General features: G+C 60.5%; 1 protein-coding gene across 1 annotated transcript; it reads left to right on the top strand.

Annotated features, from left to right (window-relative positions):
• Positions 1–4,163: 4,163 nt before the first annotated feature.
• On the top strand, positions 4,164–22,168 carry LOC104143149 (zinc finger protein 777-like). Its single transcript, XM_068934224.1, has 12 exons — positions 4,164–4,673; positions 5,673–5,799; positions 7,218–7,433; positions 8,547–8,702; positions 9,210–9,323; positions 10,636–11,742; positions 15,387–15,463; positions 17,014–17,400; positions 18,811–18,934; positions 19,530–19,643; positions 20,058–20,171; positions 20,878–22,168. Exons 1-12 carry the CDS (start codon positions 4,290–4,292, stop codon positions 21,972–21,974), a joined length of 4,017 nt encoding a protein of 1,338 aa, XP_068790325.1. The 5' UTR covers positions 4,164–4,289; the 3' UTR covers positions 21,975–22,168.
• The last annotated feature ends 97 nt before the right edge of the window (positions 22,169–22,265 follow it).

The following is a 22,265-nucleotide window of genomic DNA, read 5'->3' on the forward strand; positions in this document are numbered from 1 at the left end:
GGGAGCGACTGGATGGGACGGGAGGGATGGGATGGGGCAGATGGGGTGGGATGGGACGGGGACGGGACCAGAGAGGACGGGATGGGATGGGACAGAGAGGGACGGGATGGATGGGGCGGGATGGGACGGGATGGGATGGGCACGGACCGGACCGGCACAGCACGAACCGGACCGGACCGGCACAGACCAGCATGGCACAGCACGAACCGGACCGGACCGGCACGGACCAGCATGGCATGAACCGGACCAGACCGGACCCGCACAGTACAGCACAGACTGGACTGGACCGCACAGTTACAGACCAGCACAGCACAGACCGGACCGGACTGGACCGCACAGTTACGGACCGACGCAGCACGGCACGGACCGGCACGAACCAGCACGGACCAGAACAGCACAGCACAGACCGGGATGGCACGGGCAGTTGCAGATCAGACCGGACCGGCACAGAACGGACCAGACCAGCACAGCACGGACCGGGACAGCACGGACAGTTACGGACCAGACTGGCACGGCACAGACCGGCCTGGCTCGGCACGGACCGGTACAGCACAGCCCGGCACGGCTCAGCACGGCTCGGCAGGGCCGGCGGACCACAGCGCCCAGCAGCCCCAGCCCGGGGTGGCACTACCCGCAGGCCCGGGACACCAGGGGGCTGTGGCGGGGGGGGGCAGGCTGGGGCAGGGGGATCCTTCGGGGGGGCAGAGGGACGGGGAGCACGGGGCGGGGGACGAGGAGAGTGGGGGGGGACGGGGAGAGTAGGAGGGGAGGAATATAAGGACATTGTCAGAGTGTGCAGGGATGCAACAAGGAAGCCTCAGGCCCACTTGGAGTTCAATCTGGCAAGGGATGTCAAGGACAACAAGAAGGGGTTCTTCAAACACATCCAGAGCAAAAGGAAGACTAGGGACAATGTGGGCCCGCTGCTGAAGGGGGCGGGTGCCCTGGTGATGAGGGATACAGAGAAGGCAGAGTTGCTGAATGCCTTCTTTGCTGCAGTCTTCACTGCTAAGGCCAGTCCTGAGGAATTCCAGACCTTGGGGACAAGAGAGGAAGGCTGGAGAAAGGAAGACTCTCCCTTGGTGGAGGAGGATTGGGTTAGAGATCCTTTGTGCAAACCTGACATCCACAACTCCATGGGCCCCGATGGGATGCACCCACGAGTGCTGAGGGAGCTGGCGGATGTTATCGCTAGGCCACTCTCCATCACCTTTGAAAGGTCCTGGAGATCAGGAGAGGTGCCTGAGGACTGGAAGAAAGCCAATGTCACCCCAGTCTTCAAAAAGGGCAAGAAGGAGGAGCCAGGGAACTCCAGGCCTGTCAGCCTCCCCTCCATCCCTGGAAAGGTGATGGAACAGCTCATCCTGAAGGTCCTCACTAAGCATCTGGAGGACAAGAAGGTGATCAGGAGTAGTCAGCATGGATCCACCAAGAGGAAATCATGCTTGACCAATCTGAGTGCCTTCTCTGGTGGAATGACTGGCTGGGTAGAGGAGGGGAGAGCAGTGGATGTTGTCTACCTGGACTACAGCAAGGCTTTTGACACTGTCTCCCATCACATCCTCGTAGGTAAACTCAGGAAGTGAGGGTTGGATGAGTGGAGGGTGAGGTGGATTGAGAACTGGCTGGATGGCCGAGCTCAGAGGGTTGTGATCAGTGGCGCAGAGTCAAGTTGGAGGCCTGTAGCTAGAGGTGTCCCCCAGGGGTCACCACTGGGTCCAGTCTTGTTCAACTATTGCATCAATGTGCTGGAGGAAGGGACAGCGTGCACCCTCAGCAAGTTTGCTGATGATCCAAATCTGGGAGGAGTGGCTGACACACCAGAGGGCTGTGCTGCCATTCAGAGGGACCTGGACAGGCTGGAGAGGTGGGCGGAGGGGAACCTCATGGAGTTCAACAAAGGCAAGTGCAGGGTCCTGCCCCTGGGGAGGAAGAACCCCAGGCAGCAGGACAGGCAGGGGGCTGGCCTGCTGGAAAGCAGCCCTGCAGAGAAGGACCTGGGAGTGCTGGTGGACAACAAGTTGACCATGAGCCAGCAGTGTGGCCTTGTGGCCAAGAAGGCCAATGGTCTCCTGGGGTGCATGAGGCAGAGTGTTGCCAGCAGGTGGAGGGAGGTGATCCTGCCCCTCTCCTCAGCCCTGGGGAGGCCTCACCTGGAGTACTGTGTCCAGTTCTGGGCTCCCCAGCACGAGACATGGCACTCCTGGAGAGAGTGCAGCGGAGGGCTACCAAGATGATTAGAGGGCTGGAGCATCTCTCCTATGAAGAAAGGCTGAGGGTGCTGGGCCTGTTCAGCCTGGGGAAGAGAAGATTGAGAGGGGATCTCCTCAATGTGTACAAGTATCTGAAGGGGGGGTGTCGAGAGGATGAGGCCAGCCTCTTCTCCGTGGTGCCCAGCGACAGGACAAGAGGCAACGGGCACAAACTGAACCACAGGAAGTTCCACCTAAACCTGAGGAAAAACTTCTTGACCGTGAGGGTGACCGAGCCCTGGCCCAGGTTGCCCAGAGAGGCGGTGGAGTCTCCTTCGCTGGAGATCTTCAAAACCCGCCTGGACGCGGTCCTGGGCAACGTGCTCTGAGGACGCTGCTGGAGCAGGAGGTCGGACTGGACGATCTCCAGAGGTCCCTGCCAACCTCGGCCCTCCTGTGAGTCTGCGAGCGGGGGGGGGGGGGGGGGACAGGAGGGGCCGGACCCCCCCCTCCCCGCCGCCGCCGCCGCAGCGCTCGGCCCAGCCCGGCCCGCGGCGCCTCCGCCTCGCCCGGCAGGGTCCGGCCCGGCCTGGCCGCGGGGACCGGCGCTCGGCGGCGCCCCCTGGCGGCCCGGCGGGCGGCGGCGGCCGCAGCTCCCCCCCCGCCCCGTGTCCCCACGCCCGTCACGGCGCTCGGCGGCGCCCCCTGGCGGCCCGGCGGGCGGCGGCCGCAGCTCCCCCCCGCCCCGTGTCCCCACGCCCGTCACGGCGCTCGGCGGCGCCCCCTGGCGGCCCGGCGGGCGGCGGCGGCGGCGGCGGCGGCCATGTCCCGCCGGGGCCCCGCTCAGGTAGGGGCCGGCCGCGGGCCTGCGCCGCGCCGGGCCGCAGCCAGGGCCCGGAACCGGGGCCCGGACCGGGAGCGACCCAGCCTGCCGCTGCCCCCGGCCGGGAGCGACCGTGCTGCCTGGCCCCGGCCCCGGCCCCGGCCCCGGCCCCGGCCCCGGCCCCGGCCCCGGGGACATCGCCGTCCGGCCCTCCCGCCCCGGCTGCGCCACAGGCGGCGGGCGTGTGGGGCTGGGGGATGTGAGGCCGGGGGGGCCTCGGGGGGGGTAGTGCCGTGGGGCCGGGGGATGTGGGGCCGGGGGGGGCCGGGGGCGGCTAGTGCCATGGGGCCGGGGGATGTGGGGCTGGGGGGGGCAGTGCCATGGGGCTGGGGGATGTGGGGCTGGGGGGGGCCAGTGCCGTGGGGCTGGGGGGGGCCAGTGCCGTGGGGCTGGGGGATGTGGGGCTGGGAGATGTGGGGCCGGGGGGGCCCCGGGGGCGGCTAGTGCCATGGGGCTGGGGGATGTGGGGCTGGGGGATGCGGGGCCGGGGGGGGTCCTGGGGAGGGCTAGTGTTGAGGGGCTGGGGGATATGGGGCCAGGGGGGGCTAGTGCCGTGGGGCTGGGGGATGTGGTGCCGGGGGGGGCCAGTGCCGTGGGGCTGGGGGATGTGGTGCCGGGGGGGGGCTAGTGTCAAGGGGCTGGGGGATATGGGGCTGGGGGGGGAGGGGGGGCTAGTGCCGAGGGGCTGGGGGATATGGGGCCAGGGGGGCCCGGGAGGTGCCAGTCCTGAGGTTGTGGCACTAGTGGTGGTCCCTTTGCGGGGGGTGATCCTGGGAGTATGTGGGACTGGGGGGGGGTCCTCTTGGGGGTGCCAGTCATGGGCCTGGGGAGAGTGTCTTGTGGGGGTGCTGGTCCCATGGGGGTGTGGGGCTGGAGGTTCCCCTTGGGGGGAATCAGTCCCGTGGGGCTGGGCGGGGGTCCCCTGGGGGTACTGGTCTCAAGGGTGTCAGGCTAGGGGGTGCCCTTAGGGGGGTGCCAGTCCAGGGGGTTGGGGGCTCTGGGGGAGTCCCCTTAGGAGGTGCCAGTGCCTGGGGTGGATGTGGGGCTTGGGAGGGGACCCTCATGAGGGGAACCCCTTGGAGCTGCCAAGGTCTGGGGGATCCCCTGGGGGGCTTGGGGGGCTCCCCCTGCGGGTGCCAGGGCCCAGGAGGAGCTGTGGGGCTTGGGGATGGTCCCCTTGGGGGTGCTGATCCCTGCAGGGGCACCTGGAGGCCATGGGCCATGCCCTATGCCATGGCCGTAGGACCTCACCCTCTTTCTTTCGTCTGTCACTTCCCTCCCAGGTCTCGGCGTGGGACTCGGGCACTGGCAAGCGTGTGCCGGTGCGGGCCATGGGGCCGCGGGCCGCCGCGGGGCAGGCCGAGGCCCACACCCAGCAGCTGCAGGAGCTGCGGAGCCGGACGGAGAGGGCTGAGCGGAGGCTCCTGGCCTGCGAGAACCTGGTGGGGGAGCTGGGCAGCCACGTGGCTGCGCTGGGCACCCTCCTCCAGGGCTACGGGCAGCTCCAGCAGCGCCTGGACAATGTGGAGAACCTGCTGAAGAACAGGAACTTTTGGATCCTGCGGCTGCCGCCAGGCACCCGGGGCGAGGTCCCCAAGGTGAGGGTCCAGCCTGGCACCAGCGGCAGCCAAGTCCCTGAGCCCCCTTGCGCCATGGTTAAAGCCTCAGGCAGGCGCTGCGGCTCGGCGGGTGCAGGAAGGGGGGCTCGTTTGGGGTGACCGCCCCACGCTCACGCGCTGCCCCCCAGCGCTCTGGGGCCTGCTGCTCCGCGCCGTGCGAACGGCAGTAACGAGCCCTGGGGCTGCACTGCCTGAGCCTCGAGGCGCAGAAGCCAAACGCCGATGCTCCCTTGGCGTTGCCTGCCTTGAGGGAGCTGCGCAGAGACCGCACCCAGCGTGCGGCTAACCAACAAGCAGGCCACGTGGGGTCCCTATGGCAGGAAGGGGTGGATGAGTGGGCTCCTACGCAGGTAGGCCGACTGGAGAGGGGTGTCTGCCAGACCAGCAAAGCCCCCTCTCTGTTTTCAGGATACTGGAGACAAACTTTCTGCCACAATTAGATGTCGCAGCCTGGTTTTCCTGAATGCAGAATTCAAAAAGGAAAGAAGAGAGAGTGATCAGAAGCTTCTAGTATTTATAGCGGTCTGCCATGTTTGTGGTGGCTCTCCCTTGGTCCGCGCACACATCTGTACCCCACGCTCCGCAGGGCCTGCCCCAGCGCTCTGCCAGTGGGAGTGAGCTGTGCTGCAAATCCCACTTGGAGGCTTCCAGGCCCCCTGGCAATTTGTGAGCTCTGGGAGTGGGCAGGGGCCATCTGCCGGCTTTGAATTGCTGGCGCTTGGAAGGCCAAGGGCAGGGCTGAGCGGCTGTGGAGGTGGTTTGGGAAACGTCAGAGTGATCTTAACAGTGGGTTTAGGTGGCCGAGCACCTGTGACTCTTACAAAACTTATAATTCACAAGCCCCAATCAGGCAAGTTGTGTTTTTCTCTCTGTCTGTCCTGAGCCTCCTATGACCAAAGCCAAACACACTGTGTATGTGCAGTTTCCATTTTTTCGTAACTGCAGCAGAACCTGAGGACGTAACGCTTGTGATTCCAGGTGCCGGTCACGTTTGATGACATTTCGGTGTACTTCAATGAGCAGGAGTGGGAGAGACTGGACAGCTGGCAGAAGGATCTGTACAGGGCTGTGATGAGGGGGAACTATGAGACCCTGATCTCCCTGGGTAAGGCACAGACTCTAATCTCGCTGGGTTTACTCCTCTGAACGAGCCTCTTTTCAGCGTAGGCTGCACTGTTTCCCACTGCAGTCTGTCTGTTGGTCTGCCTTGTGGGGCTGGATGCCAGTAGCTGGCAGAACCTTTCCTGGGTGGTCAGACCCAATCATTTTCCCTCTGTCCTGCTCATGAGCAATGAACAATCTCTGTAAGAGATATGCATAGAAATTATAATGATGATGATATAAAAAATATCTAGTACAAACAATATCCGTAACAGATGCCGTTGCTAATGACTGCATAAGTAGATTGCAGGGTCAGGGAACCATCATGATCTTCCAGCACAGTTCAGGAATTTTCTGGCTGAAGTCTGATGACTGCATATTAAACTAGTTCTTGTCTTCTGTCTATTTAGCCCTGATTTAAAGTAACAGGGATCTTATCAATGTTTATCTGATGGGAGGCTGTAAAGAAGATGGAGCCAGACTCTTAGTGGTATCCAGTGACAGGACGAGCGGCAACGGGCACAAACTGAAACACAGGACATTCCTTCTGAACACAGGAAAACACTTCTTCACTGTAAGGGTGGTTTAACATTGGAAGAGGTTGCTCAGAGAGGCTGTGGAGTCTCCATCCTTGGAGATACTCAGAACTTGACTGGATACAGTCCTGGGCAACCTGTGCTAGCTGACACTGCTTTGAGCAGGGGGTTGGACTAGATGACCTCCAGTGGTACCTTCCGATCTCAAGTATTCTGTGATTCTGTAATAGGGATATTCCCATGTGCCTTGATAAAGAACTGGCTTGTTTGTGTTTGGTCCTCATAAGGAAATCTGACATGTTTTTGGATGATTTGGGCTATAAGATATTCCCCATCAAAAATTGTTTCATGGGCACCACTAATAACGCGCTGGTCTGTACAGTTACTGGTGAGGTGAGGCTTTCCATTTCACAATGATATTCTCTAGAAACAGAAAAAGCCTGTTCCTCTCATGGTCCATCAGACATGGACATCTCTACAAAGCAGGAATTTCTCTGTCCCTACTTCAGACCTAAATTCATCTGATAACAATAGCACAAAAGAATTGTTCTTTAAATCATTACTGAAGTTGAAATGGGGGGGGGGGTTACCTAAAGACAAAGCCTCTCCCTCTCCTTTGCGATTTCCAGTCACATTCCATTATTTAGATTTTCTCTGTACTTGAGCTACCGCTGTCCTTGTGTGTGAATCCTCCATAGGGGCAAGAAATCAGCGCCACCGTTTTGCCTGTGACAGCACAGATGATGCGTCTGTGTCTGTATTGCCTGCCAGCTCTGGGGCTAGGGAAAGAAAGATCGCTTTAAAACATTTGAGAGTTCAACAGAATAGAAGTCTGGCCAATTCCTAACAAAATGTGCTGTCCGCTGCTCTCCTGTCCCATGAGCAGACTACGCTGTGTCCAAGCCTGACATCCTGTCCCAGATGGAGAGGGATGAAGAGCTCTGCGCCAAAGACAGTCAGGAGCCCCCACCGACACGTCTCCAGGATAGTCAGGAGCCCCCGCATACGTGTGTCCTAGACGGTCAGGAGCCCCCGCAGCCACCGGAAGACTGGGAGGAAGAGGCATTGGAAGAAGATGAAGCCCCCATGGAAGCTGACACAGGTGAGTTACATGGATGCCATGCGGACGTGCTTCCCTGGGTTGTTCCTGTCCCATCTTTCTCTCTTTCCCAGCAGTGTTGTGTTGCAGAGAAATGAACCGCTCAGAGTCTGTACTGGCTGTATTGACTAGACTTCCATGGAGTGCAGAGGAATCTTACCTCCGAGAGGAACGTTAACGTTTGGGCAGATGATTCCCATGGAGGAAAGCAGACAAAACATGTTAGGAAGGGCTGGGATGAAGTTTAGAGCAGTGGGACAGACCTCTTGTGATTCCTTCCAGCTGTTTCTGTGCAATTCTGCAATCCTCTACCTGGTTGCATGCATCAGCCCTAGGTCTTCCACAGACACTCCTGCTTGCTTTTGTGCTGAGAGGAGACATGCTGGGTAGTGAGGAACCTGGGCTCCCTGCAGCAACGGGAAGAGGAGGCTGGAGGAGCTCCGTTAGGGCTGCGGGGAGCAGAAGCAGTCCAGAGAGCTTTGAGACTTGGTATGGAAGAGTTGCAAAAATCAATTGCCATAGTGGGAAGGCTGGGCAAGGGAAGAGGGATACATTGGAAAGCCACAAACAGGCCCTGACAGAGCCAAGAGAAGATGACGCTCACAGGAAGACCTGCATTTGAGAGCTCCTTCATGCTGGAGTGAGGAGCTGGAGGGCTAAGAAGCTTCAGGAGGGCTGAGTGAGCACTGGCAGGCAGGGCAGAGGGCAAGGCAAGCCCTATCCTTTGAGAAGCGTTACCAAGGAATGGCTCACACCGAGTGTGTATTTGGCAGGATGTTTGCCAGGTGTTATAGAGAAGAGAGGAAAAAAGATGTTACCTAAAGACAAAGCCTCTCCCTCTCCTTTGCGATTTCCAGTCACATTCCATTATTTAGATTTTCTCTCTGTACTTGAGCTACCGCTGTCCTTGTGTGTGAATCCTCCATAGGGGCAAGAAATCAGCGCCACCGTTTTGCCTGTGACAGCACAGATGATGCGTCTGTGTCTGTATTGCCTGCCAGCTCTGGGGCTAGGGAAAGAAAGATCGCTTTAAAACATTTGAGAGTTCAACAGAATAGAAGTCTGGCCAATTCCTAACAAAATGTGCTGTCCGCTGCTCTCCTGTCCCGTGAGCAGACTACGCTGTGTCCAAGCCTGACATCCTGTCCCAGATGGAGAGGGATGAAGAGCTCTGCGCCAAAGACAGTCAGGAGCCCCCGCAGCCACCGGAAGAGATGGACCGGAAGGAAGAAGCATTGGAAGAAGATGAAGCTCCCGTGGAAGCTGACACAGGTGAGTTACATGGGTGCCATGCGGACGTGCTTCCCTGGGCAGTTCCTGTCCCATCTTTCTCTGGAGATCACCCAGCAGTGTCTGTGGGAGAGAGCACGGCAAGCCTCTGTGCTTAGAGGAGCATTACCAGGGCAAGGCAGAAGTCCTGGGTTGCGGGGCAGGGGGAGTCGAAGTGTTACTGGGGAAAGTAGAAGGGGTTCAACGGCCTGAACACAATAGGAGGGATGAGGTTGCTCTGGAGAAGCGACAGCCTGTGGCACCTTGGTGACTTTCATTTCAGACCTCTCTCTGCTTTCGGACCTTGCGTGTGGCTCACTCCAGTTCCTGCTAACACCTTACATGCTTTCCTTAAGAGCATGTGTTTGCTTCATGGGTGCAGCTTTCTCTGGCTCTTCTTTGTATTTCCAGTACATCTCCAGTCAGGATTGCACCAAAGCAAGAAGATATGAGAAGCTCTACAAGCTCTCTGTGGGTGTTTAAAATTGCTGTTCTCTTCTCTGTAAACAGAACTCCCCATCTTGGTGATGAATGTCATGTCACTGAGTACACAAGAAGAGGAGTTGAGCAGGGAAGATCAGCCCGAGACAGAGCAGAAAGAGGACCCGGTTGAATTCAGTGCCAGTGAGTAACCCTGTGCATGGGAGACAGGGTGTCCTGCAGGCAGGGAGCCGCTGTTCTGGTTTGATAGCGTCTCCCAGCTCTCCAGTGTGCTTGAAATGGGGACAGAGAGGAAAGTGCTGGGGCTCTGGCCAGGAGGGTTCATGAGTTACAGTTAGTTCTTTTGGTGTGTGCAGAGACAGGGAGCTGGAGACATGCAGGGATTTCTGAGAAGGCCAGGGTTGCGTGGCCATAGCAACCCAGGCTGTTTTCAGACCTCTCCTTTATCACCTAGTAAGGGAAGAGGGCTGGTGTTGGGTAGGGTGTTTCAGACCCATCTGCGGCAAGAACAGCGCCGCAGTTAGGATCCTTCTGTCAGAAATTGGGGGAGAACAGTGCCGCAGGGTAAAGGGAGGGTAGCATTCAAGCCAGCCCGGGCAAGAGGAGAGTGGGCAGCAGAGAGCAGTCCTGGGTCCCAGATCTGGCTGGAGCTGGTGAGCCTCAGCAGCGGAGCAGAGCAGAGAGGAGGGAGAAGGAAGTTTACAGCAGTAGCATGCTTCCTTCTTCCCAGCTTCGCTGCATTGCGGTAGAGCTGGCTGCCTCACCTCAAGCTTATATCGCCTAAAGCTTCCCATGATAAGGCCCTGTCTTCTGTTGCAGGAGCAGAGCGGGTAGGGGATATAGGAAGGGGGGATGGCAGTCTGCAGAGACCCTCCATTCTGTTGGTGAAGCTTTGCCAAGCTTATGCGCAGAGCATGTTCTTCTTCCAGGGACTTCAGAGTTTATTTCTAGGCACAGCGCACAGAAGATAAACAGGACTGGTTCTGGGCAGGGCTTGTGCAGACTAAATTGCCTGGCTGCGGGAGGGATTGTGGAGTAGTCACCGGAAGTCTTGAGAGTTGCACAGTCCTCATTAGAGTTGCTTTGCCTGTAACCTTTGGTGTTTAATGATAGTCACATGAGTGACAAAAGTGAAGAGCCTGGAAGTACTGCAGACTAGCTCCTCAGTGATCCTTTTTTCCTGCTACATCTTGTGGCAGTCACTGGTGCCGTGGTTTTAGAGGTGGATCCCTTTGCACAACCCTGCCATAATTGCACAGTGACAGACCATGATCTTGCTACTTCCTGGGAGCTCCAGATTTGCTTCACCCGAGAGCACATCAGGTTACTTAACTGCATGTGGGCAGGACTCTGTGCTCTTTCCAAGCTCTGTTCTCAGATGTCTTGGTAGCACCCTTTTTGCTAAAAGCCTGCCCAGTGCTTTCGGGCTCACCCACAACCTGGGATCGCCCTAAGATCACGAATGACTAATACCTGTATTGTCATTCCATTGCAGAGGAAGGCTTTTCACTGGAAAATGAAACGGCATGTGATAGGACTTCTCCTCCTGGAAAAGTAGAGGTGAAGGAGGAGGAACCCGAGGCATTGCAAGAGGTTTCCACACCCTCGCCCGACCTGGAGATCCAGAAATGCCCAAAAAAGGAGGAAGCCAAACCCAAGAGCAAGAAGAAGCCAAACAAGTGTGCAGCCAGCAGCCTGCTGATGGGTACCTGTCGGCGGGGCTACGTGCGGGAGTGGTCACACCCCTGCACAGAGTGTGGGAAGCGATTCCGTCTGAAAATCAACCTCATCATCCACCAGCGGAGCCATGCCAAAGAGGGGCCCTATGAATGCACAGTGTGCGAGATCAGCTTTGCAGACAAAAGCCATCTGGACCTGCACCAGAGCATCCACACAGAAGGCAGGGCCTTTGGGGCCAAGGTCTGGGGGAACGTCCATCCGGAGTTGAGGATCCGGCCGAGGAAGAAGTTCTGCGGGACTCTCTATGGAGGCACCCACAGCCTGGATCACAGGGCACGCGCTGGGGAGTCCTGGCTGGGCCAGGCAAAGAATGAACTGGACGCAAGGAGCCTGCCCAGCACGCGTTTCTCCCAAGACCACAGGCGGAGGACTCACGGGAAATCTCTGCTGAAGTGCAGTATTTGCCGGAAGAGTCTCTCGTGCCCCTTCTCCCTTCGGAGACACCTGCAGACACACGCCAGTGACAGACCCTATCACTGCAGTGACTGCAAGAAATCCTTCACCCGCAGAACGCACCTTTTGCGCCACCAGAAAATACACGACCGCCAGAAAGCCCTGGATATGGTCCAGCAGCCCAAGGCAGCCCAGCCTAAGACTGTCCTGCCAGCGCCCAAGCAGCCCCAGCAAAGAGAAGCGCCAGGGGTACCCAAAGAAGAGGGTGTTCCTCGCTCACTAAATCACGAATCGAAGAGAGATGTTAGTCCTGCACCCACTGCAACCAAAGCTGATGCTCTCTTGGTTGGTCCTGCAAATCTCATGCTTGAAGACAGGCACTGCCAAATCCGCTGCTTTGGTGGGAGAGCAGTCCAGCCTGTTGTAAGACTAGGAAATAGGGCAGTGGTTTTGGGGGTGACTGATAAATGACAGTAGGAGAGATCCAAACTGCTTGTGTCCCCAGAGAGAAACAGTGTGAGCATCAAGACAGATTTTGAACGTGGTGGGGCACTGGGGTTGTAAACCATCTGTAATCTGAATTTGGGGAGCTTTCTGAATTATAGAATGAATCAAAGCTTGGATACCATCAAAGAGGGCAAATTACAGACACCTCTAGTGATACAAAATGCTTTATCATTCCTCAGACTCTTGTGTCTGCTGGCTGATGCAAGAAATTAACACACACTGACCTTCCTAGAGTATCAGATATTTCTTCTGCAGCTCTTGCAAGAGGAATTGCAAACAGGAATTGAGCTCACCCATTACGTGATGTTGGAGCTGATCCCTTGGATTTGGAAATAAAATTGCACAGTGAAGACAGACAGAAGGGAATCAGCCTGACAGTAAGCCCAGCTGGATTCCCAAGGAGCTCATTTCACTGCTAAAGTTTCTTTACTATGGGGCAGGTGGAGGAAGTCAGTGTTGTCATCTCAGGGCCATTTTGGCAGAAGCAACAGTTTGCCCTGTTGGCCTGGCATCTCTGAGGCTCCATCTTGTCCTAGCCATGCTCGTCTGATAACCCAGCCCAGTGACGGAATCCTATTGCTAAACGCCAGATCAGTTTGAGAATATCTGTATTGCATTGGTGAGCTTGACGTGTTATACAACAGCCAGAACGGAACATAAATAGAATGAATCAAACTGCGATATTTTCTGTTTGCAAGGATGCTGCGAGTGTTTCTGAGGCCCCAGCAGCATTACTTCCTTCAAAGAGCCCAGCCTTCAACAACTGGAAATATGTAACAGGGTTAATACCCCTATAACTAGCAACAAGCATAGATGGAGAGTCCCTTGGGAAATACTTAACAGGTAAGATTACCCTAGCACCCCTGCACTGCTGCAGCAGGCATGTGAGGACCCCTCCTCCACCTCAGAGGTGTCAGCTGGGACGTCCTGACGCACGCCAGTGACGCTGGGCTCGCCCCCTCCACTCCGTGCTGCTGCAAAGGGAAGCCCCAGTCTCCACATTGCAGGTGGTCTCCACATCCAACGTAGCCATGTGCAGAATCCATCAGTAACTGATCCTGTGAAAGACGAGTTATGGTAGCTACCTCAGATGTCCCCTGGAGTGAGATCTGCCCGCCGGCAGCCCAGTAATTGGTGAAAGCCAGGCCAGGTTAGCTGACGTGGCTCAGGCATCCCCAAGAGTCCTTTCAACTGTTCACGTCCCTAGCCAGAGCCCTGCACGTATCACATGCACCAGTAGGAAACATGAAGCACATGCACAGAAGGAAGAAGCCTGTCCTGGTGGCATCGCTGTGCATGGCAAACTGAGAAGCTTTTAGGACTCGTTTTGTGTTTAGTTTTCTGTTTTTCCATTAAATTGTGTTTGATGTAATTTTTTGAAATGACCAACTCTCTGTCCCTCCCAGGCCAGGGAGCACGGGGAGCCGGTTTGCTCAGAGTATCGTTCATTCTTCCTGGCCGTTTGCAGGGTCTAATGGACTGCAGATGGGGCTGCTGCTGGCAGCGTGCGCTGGGCACTGAGATAATGTCGTCCCTGCTGTGTCGTGGTGTAACTCCTTAGTGCTCAGTGCACTGCACCCGGCGGTGCCCAGCTGCCTCCCTGCTAGCCTGGAGGGGCAGCGCTGCTGTTCTCCTCCGACGTGGTGTCGGAGATGGAGGCGCTGAGGGTTTCTTCCTCAGAGCTCCTTTCGGATGCACAGAACGTCCCAGCGCTCCGCTGGGCCATTTCCTTGCTCTTGTTTCCTGTCCCTTGAGATTGCAATGCAGAGTGTGCCTAGACTGTATCATAGCCATGAGGGGGTGACGGTGGCCAGACAAGTCAGCCTGTGCTGCAGAGCCCTGTGACATACAGAGGTGGTTGATGCCTTACGGTCTGTGCTGTGCTAATGGGGCCAGGGAGCGAGCTCGCTCTCTGGCCTGGGCTCCCCCAGCCAGCACGGGTGCCGCTGCGTGGGCTCGAGTGACTGAGCTGCTTATCGCTGCCCGGTAGAGCCGGTGATGCCTGTGACTCGCGTGGGATGAGCGAGCCGGGACAGCGGTATTGCCTGTGGGCAGAGCTGGGCCTCTGAGCCCGGCGCTGGGTCTCGTGGAGGAGCTGGCCTCTCCCTTGGGCTGATTGCCCAGCCTGGGGCCTTTGTATGTTGTCGTGACTGGGACCAGCATTTTGTGTGAGGTCCCAGATCCTTCTCAGGCTATGGAATTAATAAAGTATTTGTCTGTACATTTGCCTGTTTTTCTTGGTTTTCCTTTTGCAGCATTTGTATGCCCGGAGCTCTGAGCACATACATAGGGTGCCTTTGATAAGCTTGGGGGATATTTCACAGTTTAATGTTTCACTGAAACACACTTGTTTTGAGCCTAGGATAATATTTGGCGCTCTGGTCTCCAAAGACAGTCCCGCTGACTTTTCCTACGTCGATTGCTGTGGTGTTGCAGTGCTTTTGTCTACAAGCCAAAATGAAAACCTTCAAGATCCAAGTATCGTTGGGACCCAGGCGTTATCCCAGGGCGGGATCTGAAGGGCGTTTGACAGCGCTGGCTGGTGCGGGCAGCGAGAACTGCAGCCGGCGTGTGATGCGTTCCTGGCTTTTCCTCTCATCTCCGCACAAAGTGATGTAATGACTCAAAGCATTAAACGAAAGCTGTAGGAGCGCTGCTTCGTAGCAACACCGGCTCTGACTGCCACGTGTGAAAACGTTATCAACGAACTGACTGCTACTTTGAGCCGCTTTTGTTGGTATTACTAGGAGGTGAGAAACGCTCTGTAAAATTCCCAGTGTTGCTGTCTGTGCGGGCATCCTGTGAGAACCTGCCGCTCTGTTCTCCCGAGCTGATCTGTGGATACTGAGCGGCTCGGGCCAAGGGAGCACCTCTTCCATCCCGACTCGGAGCAATTGCCTGTGCGCTGGAAGGTGTTCGCGACCCATGAGGAACGTAGATAAGACGGGAGCCGTTTCTCCGGCGGCGAAGGCAGGTCTGAGCGGACGCCCTCGAGTCCTGTGGGAACGGTAACCAGGCTCGCAGACTGGAGAGCGAAGCAAGCGGCAGCTACGGCTTGGGGAAGGTCGCGGACTCGCTGCTCGTAGCTCTGCAGCCACCTCCGGATGCAGCGACGGACGAAACAGCCGGCACAACGCTGGCTGTCCTAAGGCAGACCGCGAGAGCGAGGCAGCGGCTGTTACTCCGCCGTTACGCAGACCGTCGGCGTACGGGTGTCGGGAGGGCTGTGCGGCACGCGGTGTTGGCTCTGCCGCCCCAGGACAGAGCGGGGCCGGCAAGGTCGGAGCGGGCAGCTGGGATGGCGGGAGGAAGCAGCCGTCTTCCAGGCAGAGAGCAAAAGGGGCAGGGCGCTCCGGTCTGGAGCTACGGACCAGCCGAGGCTCCTTCGGCCGCAGAGGGCCCCGCCGCCGCGCCTCGCACCGGCCCCACCACGGGACACCGGCTGGTTTGCCCGTAACCAACATGGCGGAAGCCGCCGCCGGCGCCCTCAGCCAAGATGGCCGCGCCCAGGCTGGAGGGGAAGCGCCGGCGGCGGCCATGCTGGTTACGGGCCGGCTGCGGCGGGGCGGTGGGCGGAGCCGCGCCGCGCGCGCTCCCGGCGTGCAGCGCGGCGCGCTCCCGACGTGCAGCGGGGCCCCGCGCCGGCTCCCGCCGGGGCCATGGCTGCCTGGGCGCCGCCGCAGGTAAGGGACGGTCCCGGCCTCGGCCCCGGCCCGCGGCGGCGTGTGGGTGTCCGCGGTCCCGCGGGGTGACCCCCGCCGGGCTGTCGTCGCCGCCCCCCGGGACGTCTCCGTCCTCCCCGCTGCTGCCCCCGGGATGTCGCCGTCTCCCCCCCCGCTGCCCCCCGGGATGTCGCCGCCCCCCCCACTGTCCCCAAGACGTCGCCGTCCCCCCCCACTACCCCCCCGGGACGTCGCCGTCCCCCCCCACTGTCCCCAAGACGTCGCCGTCCCCCCCCACTACCCCCCCGGGACGTCGCCGTCCCCCCCCACTGTCCCCAAGACGTCGCCATCTCCCCCCCGCTGCCCCCCGGGATGTCGCCGTCCCCCCCCCACTGTCCCCAAGACATCGCCATCTCCCCCCCGCTGCCCCCCGGGATGTCGCCGTCCCCCCCCCCCACTGTCCCCAAGACGTCGCCATCTCCCCCCCCGCTGCCCCCCGGGACGTCGCCGTCCCCCCCCCACTGTCCCCAAGACGTCGCCATCTCCCCCCCCGCTGCCCCCCGGGACGTCGCCGTCCCCCCCCACTGTCCCCAAGACGTCGCCGTCTCCCCCCCTGCTGCCCCCCGGGACGTCGCCGTCCCCCCCCCACTGTCCCCAAGACGTCGCCATCTCCCCCCCGCTGCCCCCCGGGATGTCGCCATCCCCCCCCCACTGTCCCCAAGACGTCGCCATCTCCCCCCCGCTGCCCCCCGGGATGTCGCCGTCCCCCCCCCCACTGTCCCCAAGACATCGCCATCTCCCCCCCGCTGCCCCCCGGGATGTCGCCGTCCCCCCCCCCACTGTCCCCAAGACGTCGCCATCTCCCCCCCGCTGCCCCCCAGGATGTCACCGTCCCCCCCCCCACTGTCCCCAAGACGTCGCCATCTCCCCCCCGCTGCCCCCCAGGATGTCGCCGTCCCCCCCCCCACTGTCCCCAAGACGTCGCCATCTCCCCCCCCGCTGCCCCCCGGGACATCGCCACCCCCCCCACACTGTCCCCAAGACGTTGCCGACTCCCCCACACTGTCCCCAGGACGTCGCCGTCCTCCCCCGCTGCCCCCCGGGATGTCACCGTCCCCCCCCCCACTGTCCCCAAGACGTCACCGTCCCCCCGCCACAGCCCCCGGGACATCGCTGTCCCCCCCCCACTGCCCCAAGACGTCCCTGTTGTACCTCACCCCCCGCCCCGTCCGTGCGAGGGGCTCCCGCTGTGTCCGGGCTTTTAACCTGGGGGCCCTGGTGCTTTTTACAGAAGTGCAGGGAGCGCGGAAAAGCCCCGTTCGCGTTGTTTAACTGTAGGGAAGAACAGGGCAGTTCAGGCCCCTGGGCGGAAAGGGGATGGCGAAGTCCTGCGATCCAGGCGGAGGTGCCGGGGCTCCGGGGGGCCCTTTGCAGTCTCGCCCGCGGAGGAGCCGTCGCAGGGGACGCGCGGAGCAGCGCGGTGCGGGGAGGGCTCGCCATCCCCTCCGCCGCGCCTCTCGGCGGAGCGTGCCGTCGCTTCAGCCCCTTTCCTCCTCTCTCCCGGCAAACAGGTGCCGGGATGGGACGCTGGAGCCCGCCGCCCGCTGCCGCTCCAACCTGCCGCTGTCCCGGATCAAACGCCTCCCCAGAACACGGAGATTTCCATGCGGACCCTCGTGGCAGCGATCCAAGCCGTGGAGAGGAAGGTGGATTCCTTTGCCGCGCGGCTGCTGGACCTGGAGGGGAGAACAGGGGCAGCCGAGAAAAAAATATTTGGCTGTGAGAAAACAGAGCTGGAGTTCGGGAACCAGCTGGAGAGCAAGTGGGCCGCGCTGGGCACCCTCATCCAGGAGTACGGGCTGCTCCAGCGGCGCCTGGAGAACATGGAGAACCTGCTGAAGAACAGGAACTTCTGGATCCTGCGGCTGCCGCCCGGCGTTAACGGAGATATCCCAAAGGTAGCTGCCTCTTCCTTTCTGCAGAGCGCGGGTAGCAGTGGGGTGGCCTTTTTTCATTTAAAAGCCGGTGACTTAGAGCAATTTAGTTAGCTTCAGGGCGTGTTACTGCCTTGAGGAGTACTTGAACTGGGGGAGGTCGCTCTAGCTGCCGAGCCCCGTCTTTCTGGCTTTGTGAACGTGTGATTTAAGGTTCCCTTATGCTCAGAGGGGACCAGTTAACCCCATGGCTAGCAGGGCACGTGGTCAGCGTCCCAGGCCTTACATTGGCTGGCGAATCAGGGGCAGCAGAGAAGCAGAGCTCTCATGCCAGAGTACCAGAGATCCTTTCCTGTTTTGCCTCTGCTGCCATCCTGGTCGCACTGCTCCTCCCGTCCCTCCCACGCGGAGCCCACATGCCTTGTAGGATGGCACCGTCCTTCCTCTCGCTAGAGCCGTCCGCTCAGGGCAGCGTGAGCGATGCCGGTCCAAGGAGCACCAGCTCGCTCTCTTTTCTCTGTGCCGTCTAGCATGGGACAGGCTGTTTGTTTGCACCCCCTCGCAATGCCACTGACGCAGCTGGGGTTGCTCAAACTGTGACAAAGTACCGGCTGGCTGTAGGCAAAGGGAGACCGTCTGTCCTCTTACGATGTTCCCGACCAGGCCACCGTGTTCTCACTCGGCTGCGTTACTGCTGAAGTGCCCTGGCACTAAGCTCCTCTCTGTCCCCAGCAGGACTGTTTTGCCTTGCTGCCACGCACCCAGGGGATTGCCGGCACTTAAATGTCAGTGCTGCACACGCAAGCGCTAAGAAACACTAGAGACTCTTTGTAGAAAATTGAAACGTAGCCCCCAGCTGAATGGAGCAGCAAAACATCTGCAGGTACGTTTTAGCCTGAGACATATCTGCCTTTTTCCCCTCAAGTGCGGGGCCTCGTTCTCTCTAACGCATTTGCAACGTCCTGGATTGAAGCTACCTTAGACGTGCAGAGCGCTGGAACGCTGCGCTCTTGTTGCCACCGTTTCCCTAACTATTCTCCAGTTGCTGCAAGGGCACATAGGCCTTCTTGACACTGCTGAGATAATTTCCTCGAGTCCTGCGCCCCTGTCTGGCTGCCTCTTTCTTGGTCTGTGCAGCAGGGCCTGGCCTAGCAGGGTCCCAGGACGTAGCAGCAAGGCACGTAATCCCTACAAAGAGGGGATCGCAGTCACCTTGAACTGTGCTGCCGCAGAGTTAAGAATTCTTGTACTGACTTTCCTGCTAGCAAATCCAACTTCTTTTCCCTTCCCTCCTGTGTCTCTTTTGCGTGTAAATACTGCTTAAACTAGAGCACGGAGCAGTGCTGGAGCGGTGATGTGTGTTCCCTGTTCTCCCGGTTGGCCGCGCATCAGGTTGTGACACCTAACAGTGCTGAGCTGAGTATTTGCTTTCAGGTCCTGGCAGCACTCGAGGACAATACTGTGCTCCCCCCGGAGGAGTGGGGAAGCCTGGAGGACCGGCAGAAGGAGTGGTGCAGGAACGTGCTGAGGGGCAGCTGCGAGTCCCTGATCTCGCTAGGTAATAGCTGGGGTGAAGCGTCGCTCCGTGAGGCTCGGGGTGAGCTCTGTACGTGCTCTCGGCGTAGCCGCAGCGAGCACAGCTCGATCCCCTCCGCCCGCCACGAGGTCGCGGTGGTGAGCGCGACCCTCTGCCCCACGTGCAGAGCCCTCTCCGGGCTGGCTTGGACCTTAGTGTGACACGGGGAGGGGTCTGTGCAGCACTTCACGTCCCGTGCAGGGGAAGGGGCTTGCTGTACGGTGCGTGAGGCGTCCCAAAGGAAAGTGGCAGGTGACAGCGGTTGCTGCTGTCCGTCCCCACAGGAGCGGGACATGCTGCCACGTCACCCGGCCACTCCTGGTCCCAGAGGCTGCCAGAAGCACTGTGGCGGTGGTTGCGTCTGCCCGCCGGACCTGTTACCTCTCCCCACAAAGCCTGTTGGTAACGCCACGGACCGTCGCCACTGCGAACGCAATTACGACTTTATTTTGCTGCCTTCCAGGGAGGTGCAGCGCAGGCCTTGTTGGCCGATTGCTCCGTAGCCGTTCACTCCAATGAGGGACTCTAAGCTGTGCCTCTGCCTTCAGTCATCCCCTGTCGTATCCTCTCCCATAAGCAGACTATGCCATTTCCAAGCCTGATGTTCTGTCTCGGCTCGAGCGAGAAGAGCCATGTCCAAGGGAGCGACCGGGCCAGGAGGGGAGCGAGAGCTCTGCGGACCCCAGCGCAGGTGAGGGCTGCCTGAGCTTCGTACGGCTGGACCTGAGCTGTCGTGTCAGCGCGTCCTGCATGCTCTGGAGCCGCCTCTGTGGGTTTATGCAATAACTTCTCAAAGGCATGAGGATTATAGGAGCAAATAAGCAGGGATGCACAGCGTGGTGTAGGAGCTGCGCAAACACGCCTGGGGTATGGTCCATCTTTGGCCTACGCTCGTTTGGACCTGGCATGCACGGGGGGAGCAGGGGGAACAAGAGGATTTTGGCTGGACTAAATCCAGCCAGACCTTTTTGCAGCTGGGACGTGCATCGGAGACTCTGGGTCAGTTAGACGGGTGTGCTGCTGTGCTGCAGAGGAGAAAAGTCCTGTTCTCTGATGGTCAGTGATTTCCTAGGGAACTTAGCTTAATTTTCATCTCCTGTAACAGAGCCTCTGAGCTGCAGCCTGGAAGTCTCTCTGCAGATCAAACAGGAGGAAGAGCAGGTCAAGGAGGACCAGCAGGATGTGGAAGAAAAAGGAGACGCTCAGGAGACGCCAGCAGGTGGGTGATGAGCCCAGGTGGCCCTGAACACCGCAGAGGAGCTCGAAAGCAGGAGGGCAAGGAAGGCTCTGTATTGCTACCGCACCGTCAGCTCTGGCGAGCGAGATCCCACAGCCTCCATCGCTGTTCCCTGTCGGACCGGGGCCGTGACCGGCGGCTCTGCGTTCCCGCAGGGCAGCTCCTCGCTGGGGCAGGGCTCTCGGACCGGCTGCAGCGCTGGCTGGAGGGGACGGACAGGAACCAGGTCACCTCTTAGCAGTCAGGGCCAGCTGTGAACAGAGCTAAGCTGAGCGGGGTCTCCCAGTGCTGCCCAGAAGAGAGGGGCGCGCAACCCTGCACAGCTGCTCTTCTCCCCCACTCTCCCACGCTCGCGGCTGTGCCGTCGCTGCTCCCGCTGCCTCTCCGGCTGGGGCGCCCTGCGCAGCCCTCTGCAGCCCCGCTGCTGCGCTCGGCGCCGGCCCTGTGGCTGGGCAACGCAGCCGCCCTGCGCTCCTCCTCCCCGGGACCCCCGTGCAGAGGCCAGGGCCCCTTCACGCCTAGGCCCCTGGTTTCCGTGATTTTGCAAGTTCCTCTCTAAGGTGTCTGTGATGCCTCGGGGCTGTGACACCGCCCAGGCCGTGCCGCAGCAGCGTGTGACATGCTGGCGGCCGTCCCTGCCCGGTCCCAGGAGCAGTGCTGCGGTCTGATGTCAGCCTCTCTGTTCCAGCGGCAGCCTGGCTGCCCGGCTGCGAGAGGGAGCAGGGCACGGAGCAGGACGTGCCTGGGCCGGAGCCCCCCCGGCCTGTGGCAAGAAGGCTGGACGGCGGCGTTTATGCAGGCCAAGCAGGTGAGACACAGCAGAGCCGGGACGCGGCACAAACGGGCCTGGCCCCGCAGCGACCTGCCCTGCCCGAGGGAGGCGCCGGCGCAGCGAGACCGTTCCCGTGCTCGGCCTGCGGCAGGAGCTTCAGCTGCCACGAGCTCTTCGCCCAGCACCGGTGCGCGCAACCGGGGCAGCACCCGGCCCAGCGCGGGCAGCGCCCCGAGGGCCCGGCGCCGCCGGCCAGCCTGGCCAAGCACGCCCGCCCACGCGCCGCCGGGCCCCGGGCCTACGTGTGCACAGACTGCGGCAAGAGCTTCATCCACCAGTCCACGCTCACCACCCACTACCGCACGCACACGGGCGAGAAGCCCTACCCCTGCGGCACCTGCCCCAAGCGCTTCGGGCGGCTCTCCACGCTGCTGGAGCACCAGCGCACGCACACGGGCGAGAAGCCCTACGCCTGCGGGGAGTGCCAGAAGCGCTTCGGGCGCCTGTCCACGCTGGAGCAGCACCGCCGCACGCACACGGGCGAGAAGCCCTACAAGTGCGCCCAGTGCGAGAAGAGCTTCACGCGCCTGGCCAACCTGACGGTGCACCAGAACACGCACGCCGGCGAGCAGGCCTACCGGTGCGCCCAGTGCGGCGCCAGCTTCGCCCAGAAGCCCTATTTCCTCAAGCACCTCCGCAGCCATTCCCGGGAGAAGCTCTACGAGTGCACCGAGTGCGCCAAGAGCTTCGCGTGCCACTCCTGGCTCCTGCGGCACGCGCTCGTCCACAGCGGGGAGCAGCCGCCCCCGTGCGGGGACTGTCCCGAGAGCGTCGTGCAGCACGAGCCCCTCCTCAAACACCAGCGCGTCCGCGGCGGGGAGCGCCCCTGCCCCGCGGTGCCACGCTGCCCGCCGGCTCCCCTTCCGCACCAGGGCACGGGTGAAGGCCAGGCTTTTCCCCCGCCAGGGCACCGGGGCGCTGGGCAGTCGGTGAAGGTGGAAAGCACGGAGTAGCGGCGGGGGCACGGGGCTGGCTGTCCTGCTCCCCCCCCCCCCCAGCTCGTGCCACGGATGCTGCCATCCAGACTTGCTGGCTTTGAGCTGCAAACGTGCCTAACTGCACCCCCGGGAGAAGCGGCGTGCGGGACTGACGCCGGGGTCGGGGCCACGGTGTTGGGGGTGTTCCTGGCCCCCGTGTAGGGACCGTGGGGCGGCCGGGGGCGGGGGGGGGGGGGCTGCAGCTCACGGGGCGTTGCTGCGCTCTGAGCTGCTTCTGCTGTGAATAAAGATGCCGGGAAGGAGTTT

Source organism: Struthio camelus, chromosome 2, assembly GCF_040807025.1.
Source record: "Struthio camelus isolate bStrCam1 chromosome 2, bStrCam1.hap1, whole genome shotgun sequence".
NCBI lineage: Eukaryota > Metazoa > Chordata > Aves > Struthioniformes > Struthionidae > Struthio > Struthio camelus.

What these genes read in the sequence shown, in the direction of transcription:
- LOC104143149 (XM_068934224.1), top strand. Translation starts at nt 4,290, where the DNA reads ATGGGCCATGCCCTATGCCATGGCCGTAGGACCTCACCCTCTTTCTTT. An exon ending in CCCGGTTGAATTCAGTGCCA is followed by an intron (nt 9,324 to 10,635) that starts GTGAGTAACCCT and finishes ATTCCATTGCAG; the next exon opens with AGGAAGGCTTTTCACTGGAA. An exon ending in CTGCCTGGGCGCCGCCGCAG is followed by an intron (nt 15,464 to 17,013) that starts GTAAGGGACGGT and finishes CCCGGCAAACAG; the next exon opens with GTGCCGGGATGGGACGCTGG.